Source organism: Castor canadensis, chromosome 7 (genome assembly GCF_047511655.1).
Source record: "Castor canadensis chromosome 7, mCasCan1.hap1v2, whole genome shotgun sequence".
Taxonomy (NCBI): domain Eukaryota; kingdom Metazoa; phylum Chordata; class Mammalia; order Rodentia; family Castoridae; genus Castor; species Castor canadensis.
The window spans coordinates 154356357-154376088 of record NC_133392.1 but is presented as its reverse complement, the minus strand read 5'-3'; the positions used below and the strand labels follow the sequence as shown (position 1 = coordinate 154376088).

At 39.7% G+C, this 19732-nt stretch overlaps 1 protein-coding gene across 11 annotated transcripts in view; it reads left to right on the top strand.

The window, feature by feature from the left end:
- The window catches only part of Vps13d (vacuolar protein sorting 13 homolog D), a 246848-nt gene that overhangs the window by 44968 nt on the left and 182148 nt on the right, over window positions 1–19732 (top strand). For all 11 annotated transcript variants that reach the window (XM_074081332.1, XM_074081327.1, XM_074081326.1 and 8 more), the window contains 6 exons: window positions 2996–3086; window positions 4868–4994; window positions 6644–6824; window positions 10935–11117; window positions 14864–15086; window positions 17440–17650. In XM_074081332.1, the coding sequence (XP_073937433.1) occupies window positions 2996–3086; window positions 4868–4994; window positions 6644–6824; window positions 10935–11117; window positions 14864–15086; window positions 17440–17650 (1016 nt within the window). The remainder of the gene's footprint in view (window positions 1–2995; window positions 3087–4867; window positions 4995–6643; window positions 6825–10934; window positions 11118–14863; window positions 15087–17439; window positions 17651–19732) is intronic.

Genomic DNA, 19732 nt, shown 5'->3' with positions numbered 1-19732 from the left:
GGCAGGAAAATATGTGGCCTAAATAGACAACGTCTTCCTTTGGGCTGTGTAATTGAATGCTTTGCTTCTCTAGCCTCAGTTTCCTGTTTCCCTAATGTAAGATGGTAGAGTGAGGTAGGTATGCCATGCACCTAGCAAAGTGTCCACCTTCCAAGTGTGACTTTTCTTACTGCCTCGCTGTTCTCTCCAAGCACTATGTATACATTCACGGAGGGCAGCCAGTGCTTCCTCCTCCCCTTGCAGTGTAGCAGGGGCTACACTGCCTGACACTTTCACTGTAGTCATATAGCTGCGTAGCCTTAGGTAAATCATTTACACCCCCACCCCCACCCAGTAACGTTTTCTTCAGTGAAACTGAAGAGCACTGATGAGGCCCTTTGCACAGTGCAGGGGCACAGTAAGCATTTAATTAATGGTTACTGTTATAGGAATTACCATGCTTGTAACTTGTCCTTGATACTCATATTGTGAATGTGTTTTAAAAACCATAAAATAGACACCATATGGATTTAAGGCCACTTGCTGTGCATGAAGACATGAAGGTAGTTATGAATTGAGTCGACCATTTGAGGGTACCCAGGTCTATTGTAACTCGCATCTGTCCAGATCCAGAGGCCTGGCACCCTGCAGCAGCTGACCATATTTTTGTGCCTTAAGGATGAAGGTCTTCATTACATGTCTCTGTGTGTGTACTGCACTCGGCACTACTAGAGAGAGGTCAGGGAGGGGAGTCATGCTTTACCCAGTGCTATTGTCTTGCTTCCCTAGCCAGCAGTGGGCTTCCTTCCTGTGGAAGGGAGGAGCTCTGGGGGAAGAGATGGGAAAGACCAGCCTTGCCTCCTGCTGAGTGACTAGTGGGAGCCTGACTTTGCAGTGTTCAGGCCTCAGAAACTGGGCCTAGCAGATGAGTGGGAGTGGCAGAGCCTTTAGTTGTTCTTTGCTTGGACTCCCTTTGACTGTGACTTTGTTCTTGTGGGGCCATGAAACCTTCCCGGTGGTGGTTAGTGTGCGGTGTTCCCAGGATGCGAGGCTCGGATTGCTGTGGCTGCCTCTGCAAGAGAATGGGGCTGGATAAACATGTCTCCACAGTGTACTCTTGAAATAAGAATTCCTGAAAAACAGTTTTACTATGAAAAATTTCAAACATCACAGAGAAAATACTAGAATGACCCCCGTACACCCAGCTTTCTACTTGAGCGTGTCTGCTTTGTTCCCTTTTCCTTTGCTGAAGTATTTTAAAGCAAATTCCAGGTGTCATGTCATTTTAGTTCTCGTCATTCTTCAGTTTTCATTTCCAGAGGAAAAAAGACATTGTCTTTCACAGTACACTGCCATGTCTCAGTACATTGACAAAGTATCTTGGTATTACGGAACACCTACCAGTCCACACTCAGATTTCCTGATTGTTCCAGAAATGCCCTTTTCTGCTGGATTATAGAGGAGTGAATGGTTTGAGAAACTTCATGCCTTTCCTTTGGTCTCTATAATTCAGTGCAATACTGTGCGATTCTCGGGGCCTCACTCTTGCTTGTCAGGCGCTCCACCACTTGAGCCACTCCGCTGGCTAATACTATGCATTTTTGTGGTCTCATCTACACCATGAAAATTCAATAAAATGATACATGAATTTTTGAATCAGAATCTGACTAAAGTTCACAATACATTTGTTGTCATGCTATGCTTAAATTTCTTTTACTTAATGTGAACCAGCTCCATCACCCAGTGCATTTGATCTGCTAGAGAACCTGGGTTAGTGCCTTGCCTGTTTCCTGTTTCCCATTTGACTTCTTTTCTTCTGTTTCTGGAAATGGAAGTTAGCACTAGAGAATCAGATTCAGGCGCAGCTTCTTGGTGAGGATGCGTCATAGGCAGTGCTGAGGCAGGAGGCAGAGGACAGCAGGTCCCCTCTTAGTGATGTTAACTTTTATGCTACAAATGGGTTTATATGGTGAAGGCTGAATTATTGCATACAATGCATTTTTAGACCCAGGTTATATGTTCTTTGGTGACTAAATGACTAAAGATTTTCTTATTTTCCATCTTGAGGTGATCTTGATGCCTTGAGATTCTTACGTGGTCTCTGTAAAAAATCCTACCATAAGGAACTGGAGCACTCCCAGTGTCCACAGATGTGATCATTGCTCTGACTGTAATAGTCTGCTCCATTTCTCTTTACTTCCCTCTAAATAGTTTTCCTTTTTCCTTTCCTCTACTATTTTCCTTTTTCTCTTCCTGTCTTTTTTCTCTTCCAGACATTTACTGAACATCTCCTTTGTGGTAGGCAATGAAGATAAAGGGGTGGGCAAGGAGTGGGCTCTGCAGTGAGGTGAAGTTGAAGATTGCATCTGCTCTGTCTTCTGCTCCTTCCTTCTCTTCAATCAGTGCCTTGTCCCCAGGACGAAAGAGCCTGAGTCAACAAATCCCAGACGCATACATTCTTTCCACAGTTACAATTACAATATTATAGTTTACTTGTTAGGAAGAATGTTATTCCTGAGACAAGAGGACTTTGTCTTCTGTTTATGGCTGTCCCTAGGAGAGAAGAGTCTTTGCTTGTGGCTCCTAAATGGGGTCCCTGTTGATCAACAGAGGCTTAGGTTAAAAATTTATTCAAAGACGATTGACAGGATTCTAAATTATTTTGCTTTGATAAGTCTCACAGATGAGAGTTCACTTCACAAGTATGCCTGAGTTGTTATAGAATTGTGCTGTGTTAGCAGTGAGTACTAAAACGGGAAAAGTTGTTTTATAATGTGCAACATTTCACAAACAAAAGAAGTGAGGCAAACGTAGAGAAGGAGCCTGGCCCCCCAGTTGCCCAGCCGAGACCTTTCTCGTCAGCTTTCTCATTGGATACTGGTTGGACTGAGCTGACAAAGCAGAAGTGAAACTGGCATCATGAAGTTTTACCTTCCTCTTCCTGCACCTCCTTTGATCTTGTTCTGCTGCTCCCCTGGCAGTAACTTTCATCTCGCTTTATTTTCTGTGTTCCTAGGTCCATTCCCTCTCTCTTGTACTGAATAAGACCACCAGTGAGCTTGCCAAAGCAAATGTGTCCAAATTAGTAGCACACCTGGAAATGATTGGTAAGTGGGGAAAAAAAATCAGTCTTGGAAAACCTGGTAAGTATTTGAAGATCACAATATGAATCTCACTATCTTCACATGCTGAGTAAGATGTGGGCCAATGGCTTGATTGTGGCTGCTTTGTATTTGCTCTCCAAATACTGGCTTTTGCATCAGAATTGTCTGGATACTTGTTAAAAATGCAGGTGCATGGTACAACCTCTTCCCCTGCCCCTCTCCCACCTCTAGCCCCAGAATCTGATTATGTATATCGGGACAGGGCTCAGGCACCTGTCTGTGTTTTTAGTGAATTCCTGGGTTACCATATGATTTTTCTTGTCCAAACTGGAATATTTTTGAAAGTGAAAGGATGCATTATCAGTGATTAGACCTGGAAAACTGGCATGTGACAGGGCTGTGGGTGGGAAACCAGGGGAATTGTTCATTCTGTCTCTCGTCGTAAATCAGGGAGCTACTGTGAGATCATGGCTTTATGTAGCAGGACATTGTAGTAAAGCTGGCGGCCTTTCTAGTGGGGTTTTATAGGTGGAATTCCTAATACACAAGTGATGTGATAGTACATCAAGTTCTAAATCATAGGGATTTATTAAGTGTGAATTCAAACACTAGCTCTTCCTTAAAGAACATGCCATTCATAGGGCATTGGTGGCTCAGGCCTCTAATCCTAGCTACTCAGGAGGCAGAGATCATGAGGATTGCTGTTCAAAGCCAGTCCCCTCAAATAGTTCTCGAGACCCTATCTCGAAGATACCCGGCACAAAACAGGGCTGGTGGAGTGGCTCAAGTGGTAGAGCACCTGCCTAGCAAGTGTGAAGCCATGAGTTTAAATCTCAGTACTGCCAAAAGAAAAAAAAAAAGAGCATGTCATTTAGTAGTGAAGATTACAAAGCCCAAATATTGACAATGTGGAAAAGACAAGAAGGTCATTTGGGGAAGGAATAAACTGAACTGAAACTGAGTTCATGCCTGCTTTAAATTATTTTAGAAAGCTTCTTTAGAAGAGATTGGTCTTTAAGATTAGGAGAAGCTTGGGGATTTTTATTAGAGGACATTAGGAATTAAAAAAAAATACATTCCTTCAATCCAATGAGAGCTGAATTAGCCTGCCAAATGTACACACCTTAGTGATTGCACTGATGGTTATGTAATAATGATGACAGATTTTGTTTGATGGAATCAGCAGCTCAGAATATTCCTTTCCAGGATGCACAGTGTTAAGAACAACGTTCCAGGTGCACACATCCCAGTATCCCTCCTTCTGCCTCCCGTCCTGCCATTAGACTTCTTTCAAATCTTTCTCCGGTGTCTGTACACCTCATTGACTTTGTTCTTTTATTAAGTCACCTAAAATCTAGTTATTGCTTGAATAGCTAACATATTTCTGATACTTCTTCCTTTATATTATTCATAGTACAATTAATAGACCTTATGAGATTTCACTGATTGTTAGTTACTGGTCTAATCTCAGAAAGGATTGTATTTCTATCTGTATTTATAAGTATTTTGTCCTTTAAACTGTGTGTGTGTTTAATTTCTTTACCCTTTAAATGTTAATATGTAATGTTACTATTATTATTTCAACTCCCTTTGGATTTTGGCATTGAGACTTTGAAAATAACGTATAAGATATCTTCCTTCATGTATTAGAATACCAAAATTTGCTTCTGACATTTAGTTTGAATAAAAGTGAAAGCCTGAGACATGTATGTCTCAGTTTTTATCCAGATATAGTAGAGGTGAATGACAAAGGCACTAATAACATGTAATATTAACACTCCTAGAGGGAGACCTGGCCTTACAGGGAAGCATTGGAAGTCTGTCTCTGAGCGACCTCACATCCCATGGAGAGTTCTACAGGGAACGGTTCACTACCAGTGGAGAAGAAGCTCTCATCTTCCAGACCTTTAAGTAAAAATACCCTCTCTCTCTCTTGATAGTTTGTTGTAATGACTTCTGTTTAAAATTCTTATTGGCCAAACAATGAAGAAAGATTTAAGACAGTTTTACCATCTAGGTAAAATTGGAAAGATCTGGTTGTGAGGAGTTCTGATTTGGGTTAAGTTTCATAAGAGAATCTGTGTTGAAGTGAGCTACTCGGGCATCATAAACATATGGGGTATGGTTGAAGTAATTCTGATTTTTAGAAGGCCTGGGAGCTCGTGCAAGGTCTCCACCAACTTTCTCCGTGACCCAAGGCAAGTCATTTCATCTCCTTGTATTAGTTCTGTGTAAATAATGAGGGGCTAGGATCATTGCCAAGCTTTACAAAGCTCTAAGAGTTCTGCAGTGATTTCAGTCTGAGAATGTTGTTGGTTGTGAGTAATAAATTATATGTTTATTTTTACTTACGAACATGATTTATATTGAATCCTTCCTCTTTTAGATTTTAGAAGACATCTTTAGGCCTATCTGCTTATTAAAGAATGATTTTCTTGGTAGACAGTTTCAAATGGTGGTTTTCAACTTTTCTGAGAGGTGCTAGAAAATGCCAATGTCTGGATCTGTTCCTGAATGTTCTGACTTAACTGGTGTAGAGTAGTGTTCAGTCTCCCTCATTGCCTTTTTTTAATGTGCTAATGTTCAACTAGCACTGAGAGAAACTTTCAAAACTGTCTGTGGGCCGAGAATGTAAGCTTGCCTATCATCTGTGAGTCCCTGGGTTTGAGCTCCAGTACTACATAAAAGAAAAAAAAAAGTGATTTTCATTTGCAGGATTATCATCCATCCATCCATTCTTTACCGAGAAATTAGATTTGAGAATTTAGGGGTGTGGCTCAAGGGGTGCAAGCTTGCTGAATTCCATCCCCACTACTGAAAAAAAGAGAGAAAAGAATTTTAGAATTTAGATTAATTTGCTTACATTACATACCACCATGGCATAGTTCTGTATTATAGGGGATAATTAGTACAAAGCTCTTAATTCTCTGCTTGGCACAAATGTGCATTTCTCAGTGAATGTGAATTCCTTTCCCCAGTGACCATGTCCTGTGTAATAACTTCTTATGGCATCATGCTCCATTAAATTCTAAAGAATTGTAAAAGTCTAGTTTATCTTTGAATTTACATTCCAAAATTCTTTGGTCTGTGTTTCACTAAAGCAAAAAGAAGACTTCTTTCTATCTCCAGAAGACAGTTTTTCCCAGAAACACTGGTTCTGATGCTGCATTTTCTCTACCCATTATTTCACGGCCTTCTGTGTTACCATCTTTCAAGCCCATGTTGTCACAATCTGCCAGGAACAATAATAGCAGGAATGCTGCCTTTTCCTTTAGGGCAGGGAAAGGAGGCACAGGTGAAATGGCAGAGCCACAGGGCCACATCTGACTGAGTTCTGGAGTCGAGATGTAGAGCTTCCTGTTGTTTATAGCCCTGATGTCACACCAGGCTTATATTTAAAGTCCTCAGCACAAAAGTTTATAGATGGACTAATTTTTGGAAATTTCCACTTAATAGTTAAATCTGTTTTCCAGGGAAGCCCCTAAGTCAACCCATGTTTTCTTCAAATACTAGTTTGTATCTCTCTGCTGTCTGAGTCACATTTCTGTCCTTGTTCCCAGGTATGGGCAGCCTGACCCTCTGCTCCGGAGAGAGCATGACATCTGCGTGAGCCTGCAGATGGCCTCCGTACAGTATGTGCATACTCAGCGCTTTCAGGCAGAGGTGGTGGCCTTCATCCAGCACTTCACTCAGCTGCAAGATGTCTTAGGGCGCCAGCGAGCTGCCATTGAGGGCCAGACGGTAGGTGGTGGCATGTTCCCAAGTTGCCTTTTCAATTTGGCTCATCAATAGAACTTACTTAAGCTACCAGGGATAAATCTGGAAGGTTGCACTAAAAATTGTAAAGGTAATTTTGTACATACTGATATGTGCTCCATGTAGCAGGTTACCTACAGAAGCTTACTACACTTGGAGAGCTTTGTTTGTTAATTATTATATAACATGTAAAAATGATAAATGAAATTTATCAATAACACTTTGGGCCCTTTTATGACTTTAGTGGGATACTTCTCTTGAAAAGTGTTAGAGTATTTTTCTAGATGGACTAAAAATTCCTCAACTTTTCACTTCAAGGCATCCTTAATGCCTTGTTTTTTCTTTTTGGTGGTGCTGGGAATGGAACCCAGGGCCTCATAAGACTTGCTAGTAAGCAAGCACTCTACCATTTGAACTATAAGTCCAGCCCTATTTTCTGGTTTTTTTTTTTTTTTGAGATAGGGTCTCAATGTAGCCCAGACTGGCTTTGAACTTTTAATCCTCCTGCCTTAGCCTCCCAAGTGCTGGAATTAGAGGTGAGTCACCCTACCTGGCTTGCATTTCCCTGTTTTTTAAATGTTTAATTTGATCTCCCTTTTTCTTTTTTTTGTTTGGAGTTATTGGGTATTGAACTCAGGGCCTTGTGCTTACAAGGCAAACCCTCTTAACCTGAGTCGTGTCCTCAGCCTCTACTTTTTCATTCTTATGACTAAGGCTTTTACACTTTTTTTTTGTGTGTGTTTGTGTGTGTGACAGGGTCTCGCCATGTGGCCTAGGCTAGTTTTGAACTCAAGATCCTGCTATTTCAGCTTCCAGAGTGCTGGGATTAAGATTCCCAGCCCCATGATTGTCCTTATGAGCATAGTTTTTTTCACTTTTGAATTCTTTTTTATAGGATTAACTCCTATAAAGGTATTGCTTGATCAAAGCTATGAATAGTTTTTGAACTTTAAAAATTAACTCTGTGAAACATTGCCTGTTAGACTTATATACATTTAAATAACCATTTTTTTCCGTGTGTAGTTTAAGTGGTAGTAAATCTTGTTGTGATGACTGGTTTAGGTGAGCAATGAGACATTCAGCATTACTGAGTCATTAGGCTTCCTTACTTTCCCTGGGTAACAGCATGTAAAGATAAGTCTTTTATGTGGGACAAGTAGAAGTTCAAAGGAATGTCTTTCTGTTTTGAACATTGCTAAATAAGTGGGCTTTGGAGAAAAGCTGATCTTCTCAAGGACCTTTAATCCTGGCTGTTTGAATGACTTAGATTTACAGAGAGAAAGCTAAAGACCTACTTTCATTCACCAATAAGATTAAAAGGCTATTTTGTTTGAACTATAAATTCCTTTCTCCTATATTGAATTGGTGACAGGTGTGTTTGATTTGTAGCATAATTTCTTGTGTGGTTTTTTTTTTTTTTTTTGGTGCCAGGGATTGAATTCAGGGCCCTGTAGATGCTAAGTACACTCTACTACTGAGCTGTGTGCCGATCCCTAATAGCACGTTCTCATATTTTCTGATGTCTATGAATAATGATCCAATGGGACTTTTTAATTTTGATATTTGAAATGACAAAAAAATCAATCATGCCAGATTTGATTTGGCTAAGTATGTATTGTATTTTATCCCAGAAATTTGATAGGGCTTTCCTGTGTGTTCTACTTTACATCTTCTACTTAACTAAACTTTACTCACTAAGCAACAGGGACTGCAGATTTTTGGTGGAGTTGAGAAGTGACATTGCAATTTAGGGATCTAGAGTCTGGGTTTTGTGGTGAGTAATTTTTTTAAATTGTTCTTCTGTTGACTCCATTATAGGAGGAATGTGCAGGTAGTAAAAATAAGTATGCTGTCAACTTAGTAGTAATTATTAGTGAAGCTCTGGAGTTGTCAGAGTGCTTTTATACATATTATCTGGTTTGATTCTTACAGCAGTGTTGTTTGTTCATTTCTTCAATTCAGGAATATATGTCATACAGTCTGGGAGGGCAGGAACATAGTGGAAAATAAGAAAGACAAGGTCATTATCCTCATAATATATTTTAGTGGAACAATATTAACAAGAAAAAAAAAAGGTAATTAGTTATGATGATACCCAGTGATGTAGTGTGGGCAGGTGTATTACTGCTGCTTTCTAGTAAGGAACCGTCTTAACTCTTAACTTTGGAGTGTGACTCTGCAGTTAGTGTTTTTCCCAATAAGGTAACTAGGACAACATGTTCAAAAAGTAGCAGCCATCCAGTATGCCAGCAATAGTTCATATTTGTATCTGTAAATTAATAGAACTTTAAAAATATCATTGGTTATATAGGAAAATCAGACTAATTTTTGGTGTTGATGTGATTTAACAATAGTTGTTACATATCACTTCTAGGTGTTTTCTTAATCCTTATCAAAGCTTTTTGAAGTAGGGCTTATTATTGTTCCCATTTTATTGACAAGGAAACAGAGGTACAGAGACTGTAATAACTTAATCAAGATCACCAAGTTAATAAGTGGCCAGAGTGGGGATTTAAAGTCAGGTAGTGAGCATTACCGCTTATACTTAGTTTCTATGCTAACCTGCCAAAATGGTTCCAGTGTTTATCTTTGGAGGTGAAAGTATGGTTGATTTCAGTTTTCTTCTTTTTGTCTTTCTCTTCTAAGATTTTTACAGTGAATTTAAATTAATTTGTAATTCTAAAACTTACTTGAAAACAAAAGATATAGTCATGGGTTGATAATGACAAGTCCCATGTGGTCAGGAAGTAAAAAACAGTATTGTTTTGTAAATTTTTCTGATTTACATACTTACTTATTTTAAAAAGTAATACAAATGTACATAAAATTTTGTAAGTTAAAAAGTGATATTTTTATAGGAGATAGGAAAATAAGAATGAGATAAAAAGTGGAAATTCAGAAGTATGTGTCTTGTTCTTCATTTTGTAATGCAATATGAGTAACAATTTCCAAGTCATTAATATTTTCAGTGATTGTATAATGCTCACATTTGTACATTATATGTTTTGCCAGCATTATTGTGGTATAATTTACATACAATAAACTTAACCAATTTCGAGGGTACAGTTTAATGAGTTTTGACAATTTTATGTAGTTTTGTAATCACAAGCATAGTCAAGGTTCAGAGCATTTCTGTCATCCCCAAATTCTCTCACACCCCTGTGTAGTAGTCACCTTGGCTAACCTTGCACCCTGGCAGCCATTGGATTGCTTTCTCTCTCCCACAACCCCCCCAGTGCTGGGGCTTGAACTCAGGGCCTTGTGCTTGCTAGCAGGTGCTCTACCACTTGAGCCACTCTGAGAGCTCTTTCTGCATAGGTTATTTTCGAGATAAGGTCTTGCTTTGTGCCCAGCTGGCCTGACCATGATCCTCCTATTTGTGCTTCTCTGAGTATCTGAGATGACAGGTGCCTGCCATTGCAACAGCTGTTGGATGAGATGGGGGTCTCGCAATTTTTTGCCGTGGGCTTGCCTCAAACAGTGATCCTCCTCATTTCTACCTCCCAAGTTGCTAGGATTAGAGGTGTGAACTACTGTGCCCAGCCTGGCTTGTTTTTTGAGATATGGTCTTGCTAATTTCTTTGCCCAAGCTGGCCTAGAAATCTCTTCCTCCTATGTTGGGATTACAGGTATTACACAGCTTGATATTGGCAATTCTTGTTTCTTTCCTTTTTTTATTTGTTAATATAGCTAGGAGTTTAATCAGTTTTATCTATCTTTGCACATAACCAGCTTATTGGTTATCAAATAAGCTTCAGTGATGCATTTGCAAACTCTGTTCTTTTCCAGATAAGCATTTTCTGCTGTGCATTGTTTTTACATGTGTCCCGCAGATTTTAATATATTTACCATGTCTTAGAAAACACTTTCCTATTTCTCTTGTGTGATTTCTTCTTTGACCAGTAGGTTATTTAGAAGTATACAGTATTGGGGGATTTCTTGTTTTCATCTAGTTACTCTATAGGTGGTTGTAGACTAAGCTCTGTATAGTTTTGACTTATAGAAATTTCTGAAACTTTTTGGGAACCTGTGGTAATTTGATGATCAAATTGGGGAATTAATTGAGTCTCTAAGTGATTTTCCTTCCTCTTTTAGGTTAGAGACCAGGCTCAGCGCTGCTCTCGGGTTCTCCTAGATATTGAGGCTGGTGCTCCTGTTCTGCTCATCCCAGAAAGTTCCAGGTCAAATCATCTTATTGTGGCAAATTTGGGGAAGTTGAAAGTAAAGAACAAGTTTCTCTTTGCTGGTTTTCCTGGGACCTTTTCCTTACAAGATAAGGTGAGCAATCAATATCCATTCCCTTTCAGCTTAACTGGTATTTCAACACTAATTCATATGCTGACGTAAGAGGATTCACGACTGCTGTTAGTTTTGTAGGCTTGAGAATTTTCCTTTTGACATTTTATTGACATTCAGTTAACCTTTGAAATTATAGTATCCTCAGTTGTAACCCTTACTAGCTGTAGGTAATAACTTATTTTAGCAAACAAATCAATGGAACAGACCTTACATCTTTCTAAAGTATTTTCTGTGAATGAACCCATTTCTTCTGTACTGTTAGCTCTTTACACTATGTGGCTGTTTTCAGAGGACATGATTTGGCCCTAGGTTTACCTGAAGGCATTTAACAGTAGTGATAAAATCTCATAGAGTATCTTGCTTTGCAGTTTTCTTTTTTTATGTATTTTATTTTATCGTTTTTACAATTGCTTTGCAGTTTTCAATTACCTTGGTACTTATTTCTTATTTTGTTTGGAGATAATCAGGATGAGGATTGCTATCATTTTCATTTCGCATTGAGGGAAACTAGGATTCTTTGAGGATAAACAATAAAAATGGAAACACCTAATAAGTCACAAAGCTGAGAGGACTCTGGAGATAGTCTACGTGTACCCCTCACTCATTTCTGCATTTGAGGTTGAGTGATATTTTGGAACCAGAGATGTCATTGTTAATGTTTGTTTTTATCATTCCTTGCTGGTTTCCAGAACAGCCTTTCAGTCTGTCTGCCTATTCAGTACAAACGCATTTTAGTTTGCCAGAAAAGCACTTACTGAAATTCCCAACTAGTTATACCTATTTTTACTCTTACAGCCGTTAACATAGGGGGAGAGATAGGCTTTGAGAAAATGTACTTAAGATTTGATTATAAGATCGTAAGACTGACAAAAATAGCAATAAGTAGCTGGTATTTGCTGAGTGCCTATTATACTTCAGTGGGTGCTAAGTTCTTTACCTATGAAAAGAAACCCTGTTTCTTCTACTCAGAACACTTCTGATATACCTGGGTGGAGTTTTCCCCACACCCACCATTCTTCAACTCTTCAGATACCAAGTGGGTGTCCTACAATTGAGTTACGACATTACCCACCCAAGTTAGTACAGAGCCTGTAGGGTTTGGGTCAGTCCCACTTGGGACGTCAGTCACAAGCTCAAATTTACTGTACTTCAGCTGTAAATCCAGGGTCCCCATAGCTCCCTCCTCAGGCTCTGTAAGTTGCCATAATCAGAACTCAGGAGCAGCACACTTGCTGTTCATTACAGAGGACGTAATAACCGGCACAGATGCGCAGCCAGGTGAGGCATGTAGGCCGAGGTCTGGTAGATCCTGAGTATAGGAGCGTCTTGCCCTGCTGCTGTGTGGTTGTGCTCATTCAGCTGACAGCTTTCTGAACCCATTGGTTAGGGTTTTCAATGGGTGGATCTATTATATAGTTTTATTGATTGAATTATTGATCATTGGTGATTGAACTTAATCTCTAGCTCCTCTTCCCTCTGTGGAGGTTCAGGGAGTGTGACTGAAAATTCCAGCCTTTTAATCACATAGCAAGTTCTTTGGAATGTATTTGTGATAAATCTTTGGGGACAGATTAAGTGTTCTAAGAAAAGATCACCTATAGCCAGAGTGGGCAATCATGTTTAGTAGTGCTGTTTTTATTTCTTTACTATTCCTAAAAAGGTAATAGACTGATTTTCTATATTAGACGTATCTATATGTGGGCTTACAAGCCTACTCTGATGTTAGAATTCCTACAAAAGTTGTTAAAATATTTCAAGGTATTTTGCAAAAGGGTTTCTGATTTGTTAAGTCAAACAATAGCACCTACTTTGTAGCATTTTAATTAAAAAAAATTCCCCTGTATTTATTTTTGAGGATTTGATTTTAAGTGGCAGTGCATACCAGAATCCCTTTTTCTTCAAGGTATAATGTGTTTTTTTTTTGCTTCCTGGTTATTTTGAAAAACCTTATGGGATTCAGCAGTCAATTCACATTCATGGACTTAGAAAAGAAAATGAACAAACTAACTGTTTAAAATATTTCATTATTTGGGAAAGCCTGCTTTTATACTTTTTGTTTGTTTGTTTTTGTGAATTACTTCCCCCCCTGTGTAGAAAACTTGTTTTTAAGGTCCATTAGCCCTGGGTAGTACTTTTTTGTGATCTTATTTTATATTCTTACATCCTAGAAAAATGGTCTTGTAACATACCAGTGGTTGTTCTGTAGAATTCCATAAGGGCTGCTTGGAGTGTGCCATTTGTTCAAATATTTGTAATCTGATAAACTTGTCTGTGAAGTTTACCTCTTCACATTGTACAGTCAAACTTAATTGATCCAGGGTCTCTCTTTGGTGAATAATTGCCTTCTTCACCACTTTGCATTTACATCTGCCTTTTAATGTACCTGCACGTGTGAGTGTGTCTAATATGCATTCCAGTGGTTAAAGAACAGCAGGTATTCTAGACATCAGACCTTGTGGAAAGATTATTTGCCCTCAAGTTCCAGGACCTCTGTGTGTGTAGAATTGTTTTTGCGTGAGTAAAGGTTTGAATTTTTCGCATATGCTTGCCTTTCATTTACCTCAATCATGGCTTATGCTTAAACCGTAGGTTTTTTTTTTTTTTTTTTTTTGAAACCATAATTTCTAATCAGAGTCTTTCAAAAGCTTCAGGTTAATCTCCTCAAGCCATTGACTTATTTAAACCAGCTGCAGAGAGGATATAGAGAGAAATTAAATGAAAGAGCAACAAACACTCTCCAGAGTTTAAATAAACTGAACAAGAGGGAAGGTTTTAATGTTGAAATACTTAAATGATAGCATTTACCTAGTAATATGCCGTGAAAAAAAAAAAAAGATTGCAGGAAGTAAGAAATGGTTTCTTTTTCTGTTTCTTCTCATTATTGCTCAAGATAACTGAGAGAGAGAGAACAGTATTTTTGTCTCCTTTTCCAAAGCTGAGAGCAGGAACCCTCTCAGGTGGCCCCCATTCTCCCACTGCGCATATGATAGCGATTTCAGAAGTCACGCAGGAATGTAGCTCTGAGGCTTGGGCGAGGAAACCATGGAAGTTCAAAAGCCAATTACTGGCTCATTCTGGTGAAATAGTTTTTTTACCTGTTAGCAATGAACTAAAAACATGAAGTATGTAACAGCAAGTATGATCTTTTCGATATAATTATGGAATCTTATTCTGTATTATTAGCCCTTCTTAACTTTAAACCCTTGAGTACAACTGTAATAGGAATAGTTAACCTCCTTTGTTTCCTGTTTTATTTCATTTCATAATTACCTGGAGAGGTGAGAAATATTAGCCCATTTGGGGAGACTTGTAGAATGTGCAAGCATATTGCTATGGCCTAATTCCACTGGAGTCATATTGCCATTCGATAAATTTTCTTATAACAATAAGTGCCACCCTGCCCCAAAGCAGCAGTATGGCTGAAAAATTAAATGACCTGAAGCAGTTACCATCTTGACATTGGCTCTTGAGCTAAAAGATGGTATCTTCCTGCCATACTGCTATAGTTTTCAACAAGTATTCAGTTATTTGTAACATCTTTGCAGGATCTATGGTCGTAAGCGTCATGACCCTGTCACTCTCTTGTTTACGGGCGCTGAGAGGCTTAGGACAGTGCTAATATTACAGAGTCTTTGAAGATCCTAAAGACTGGGATAGGACTTCTGGGATAGTAAAGATATTGTCACCCTCTCTCCCCATTTCTAGTTTTGTTTTGTTCCTTCCAGGAATCTGTGCCTTCAGCTTCCCCAGCAGGTACACCCAAATACAATATGAGGAAAATGACAAATACAGAGGATGCCACAGGGCCTCAGTCACAGGGGCTGTTCATGACACCTCCAGCTGGAACAGGCCTAGGCAACGTGAAGACTGAGTTTGTGCCCAGTGCCTCCACTAAACAACGAGGGCAGCAAGCCACAACATCTATCAGCCATGGTTCCAGTAATCCAGGTAAAACAGGAGAGGGAGCGGCATGTGAAGGTGGGGAATGCTAGACCTTTCCAGGAAGCTGAGGGGGATGCGCTCCACATCCATAGAGGCCAGCCGTGAGATCCCGTTTCCAGTGAGGATCAGGTTTTGATATTGCTTTAGAAGGCTTAAGTGTCTTATGTTAAATGTAGCATTCAGTGACTTCTAAAGTAGTGTTCAATTAACAAGACATAGGGTAAATACAGAGGTTTTAGATTGTTTGTTGGAACTTTTCCTTATAGGTCAAGACAGCTATTGCCATATGGTAAGAGCATAACTAGATGGAGTCCTGCATCTTATAAGTCACTAGCCATACACTGTCCTTGTATGTCACTATTTAGTTCTAAAAAATAAAAAAGAGCCTTAAAAATATTAGGGTGAATTAGGTAGTAATAGAAATACTGTAAACCAAAAATTTAAAAATAAGAGCCATCTGGTTATTGGTGCTCCATTCCTGTTGTTGTTTTTTTGAGACAGGGTTTTACTAGGCTGTCCTCAAACTCTATCCTCTTTCCTCAGCCTCCTGAGTGCTGGGATTACAGGTATGCACCACCACACCTGGCTGGTGCCCTTTTTAGAATATAAGAATTAGTCATTCCAAGGAAGGGCCTAATTTTGGTTTTTCAGCTTTTCAACATGTTGTAGAAGCAGCATATGTGCCACAAAGATTAGTCCTGTGTGGTTGGACCTTGAGAGATGAAGGACACTAGCTGGGTGGCTCTGTGCCTTTCATTAGATAGATCTGAGGAGTAGTGAACTCCCTGCAGGGTCTTGTAGTGGTTTATAGTTGTGCTGATGGAAGAGGTCATCTCACCCATCATGGAAGCATTGTTGCTGAACGCTTACTGTGTGCTCAACATTAGGCACATTATTTTCACCATTGCATCTCACAACGCCCTGCTCAGGTCTTATTTTCATCTCCATTTTGCAGATGAAGAGACAAAGGCTTAGCAAAAGTAAGTAACTTGACTTGTCAGATGTTACGTAGTAGTAGAGTTGGGTGATGTGTTTGGCAGTATGATTCCAGAATCTGTTGCTGATTTATCTGACATTGCCTCTGAGCTCAGTGGATGCCTCCACTGTGGAGGGTACCATAGACTAATCCATGAGTGTTGTTCCTGTTAATGATGACAGTGACAATTAGTGATACGGCTAGCCTGGCATGTAAGTGAATGCCTGTAAGAGATCTGGGATACTTTATATGGGGAGGATCTCTTCCCTAACATTATTGCTCTTATTGTTTTGCTTCTTTTTTTCCCCTGTAATTCCCTTAATATCTTGATTTAAGGCAGTGTTTTTCACTGTTCCCATGTATTCTTAGATTCTTAGAATCTCTGAAGGATTCCCATTCCTTACCCCCTTCTACCAGATTAGCTCTACTTTGATCTGTTGCACATATTCATCAATATAAACCACCTATCAAGAACTAAAAACAGACAAACAAAAATCCTACGTTTGTTAAGTTCCTACTTAGCGCCAGGTGTTACAACATTTTGTTCCCCAGTATATATTAACATGCTGTTAGCCATGGTTCCTGCCATGACTCTACTTACAGACTAATAAGAAAGACATCTTGTGAACATGTAAATATTGATAGGTTACAATAAATATTATGGGAAAGACAAAAGAACACAGAGGACCTGATTAGGCTGTCTAGGAAGCAGAGAGCTTGGGAGAATGGTTTAAGATGAGGTGGAAAAGTAGGCTCTGGGCTTATGCAGGACCTTACAGTCACCTGGCAGAGCTTTGCAGAAAGATTTTGGATTAAATATAGCTGTTAAAGTTGGTAAAGCATCCTTCTTAAGGATTACTCAGGCATTTTGTGGAAAGAATGGTTTTGTGAGGGCCACAGTGGAATTCTGAAGGTAAGTTGGAGGAGAGCCTGTGGAGGTCTAGGTAAGAGTGAAGGTGCTTTGGATTTGGTGTTTGGTGGTTGAAGTGGTTAAACATAGTATTTGAAGAAAAGAATTTTGCTTGGAAAAATTTGCAAATGTTTGAGTAGAATAATCTCTGTGGAAGGAGTGATTGCATGTGAAGCCAGTTTTAGTCATACTCTATCAGTGTCTTGGGACAGGCGTGAGACACTGGTAGAAAGTGACACAGTGCAGCAGAATGTGTTGAACACAGAGCTTTGTGTGGGGAGGTCTTACTGTCATCCGCACCGCAGCCTTCTGGGCTCCAGTTTTCTGAGTAGTGGGAAGCAGGGGGGAGCAACCAGTTCTAGATATTTTTCGAAGACAGAAGGAACTTATTTTGATTGATTAATTTTGTTCAGACCCATCCCTTTTTGGGTTCTAATTTCTTTATTTTCTCTCTTTTCTCTGGATCCTCATAGAAGACCACATCTGCCTGCTGGATTGCATTGTCGTGGATCTACAGGATATGGACATCTTTGCTGCAGAGAGACGTCCACGAGAGTACTCTAAAACCTCAGAGGACAGTAGTGGAGATCTGATCTTCCCCTCCTATTTTGTGCGGCAGATAGGAGGAAGCCTCTTAACTGAGCCTTGTAGGCTGAAATTGCAGGTGGAAAGAAATTTGGACAAGTGAGTGTTTTATCTGAATAGCTCTATATTATAAGTAGACTCTTAATAACTTAGAAATCAGTGCTATTAAGATAAGTTGTAAGGAGCATTAGTATTCACCAATTTCTTTTTCTTTTTTTGGCTTACTTTCCATTTATTAACATTTCGTAGATTTTTATACTTCCTCAATGGGACCATTCAAAAAACTAACACAAACTGAGATTATATTGTCTGACAATTCAATTATTTCAGCTTTAGAAAACAATTTCCTATTTAAAGTAAAAAAGCAGTTTATCTGTTTGATTGCCAAGAAGTTTTACACTTCCCTTACAATTGCATCTACATTAAATGTACAGTCCTTAGTCCAGCTCATGACTGCTGCTGGCCAAGAACACACTGTGGCCTTTTGCTCAGGGTACAGGATGGAAGAGAGACCAGTTTTGGAGAGCTCCTGTCACCTACAGGTTCTACAGAACAAGTCAGTGTTTTGTTTAAAATTCTCAGTACTCGAGGCCTGAGAGTGAGACACTTAGTCTGCAAAACATTCAAAGGCATCACACTTGGATTTGGACTCTTTGGAAATACTAGCATAGCTGACATGCACATTTCTTCTTTGGTGGTACTAGGGGATGAACTCAGGCCTCAAACTTGCTAGGCAGTGCTCTGCCACTTGAGCCACGCCCCCCAGCCCATTATCCACTGATTTCTTCACTGCCTTGCTGAATGTTAATTGAGTACCTACTGAGTGCTAGGCTACTATGATGAAAGAGAAAACTTCTGCCCTCACTGAGTTTGTATTGTGAGGGATACAGGAAGGTAAACAGATAATTCTAGTTTAATGTTTGGTTCAGTGTTATAAACTGTGTTTCAAGATCATACAATCTTGGGAATAAAGAGGAAGAGACAGGAATTTAGCATGGATTTGGGTGGTGATAGAGCGGTAGTGAGGGTAGTCCAAGTACTCTGGAAGAGATGGATATTTAGATTATGTGTTCCAAATGTCATAGACTCTGGTCCTGTGATTGCTGCTCGTCCTGGAGCTCTGTCTAATTTGCATGACTGTTCAGAGGCAGTTTTGTCCTTTACCCCAGGAAGTAGTCTGAAAATGCTCCACAGACTAAAGGGCTGGCCCTGATTTACCCTTGTAGTTGGCCTCAAGACATAGGAAGCTTATTCTGTAGTTCAAAACCTTGCTTCAGTTGTCATTCATTCCATCTTTGCCTGGGAAACTTGCTACCTAACCCTACCTGAGACTAGCAGAACCTGACTCTAAGGGCTGAAGCTTAAGTGTGTATTTAGTCGTGTCCTCGATGGGGACTCATCTGGCCAATGCACAGACACTAGAACTGCTGACTACAGTGTGGAGTAACTTTCAGTATGGGGTATTGATTTTGGAGAAAGCGGCAAAGTTTTGCATCTCAACTACAAGGAAAGATGAGGTGTGGCTATATAGTAATTAAAGAGATTTGCTTTGGTGGCATGTTGAAAAACAGCCTCATTACTGTGTAGAGTGTGATTTTAATCCCTCTTTGGCCACTCCCTTCCTGGTTCTTGGCTTTGGGCAAGCCACTTCATGTCACAATTTTAGTTTCTCTTGGGATGAGTATTATAACGTAGCCATCTTCACTGGGATGTTTGTGTTTCACTGCTAACTTGTTATTCAAGTGTTGCTTGGCTAGGGTTCAGTTAGGGTTGGCCTGGGCTATATTTAGTTTTACTGGCTTAGCTATTTTAAGAGGAGCTTCATTATTTAGAAATTGAATACTTTGTTTTTTTTTAAATCAATGCATTAAAAAAAAAAAAAGCACTTTGCTCCCTTGCTTTTCTAAACTTTACCCACTCTGGTCAGTGTTTATGTGCCGATAGCTGTGCTCAGTTAGCCCAGGTAGAGGCTGATGGTGAGCCCAAGGTGTGCAGACTGTTCTCAACAGGGACCCCACCATGGTCCTTGGTAATGCTTCCCAGTTTCCCTTGTTGATTGCATCATCATATGTGGGTTTTTCTTTGCAAACAAAGTAATCTTGGGTTTTTTGGTAGTGCTGGGAATCAAACCCACTGCCTTACCTAACAACTGCTAGGCAGGCACACTACCACTAAGGTGGC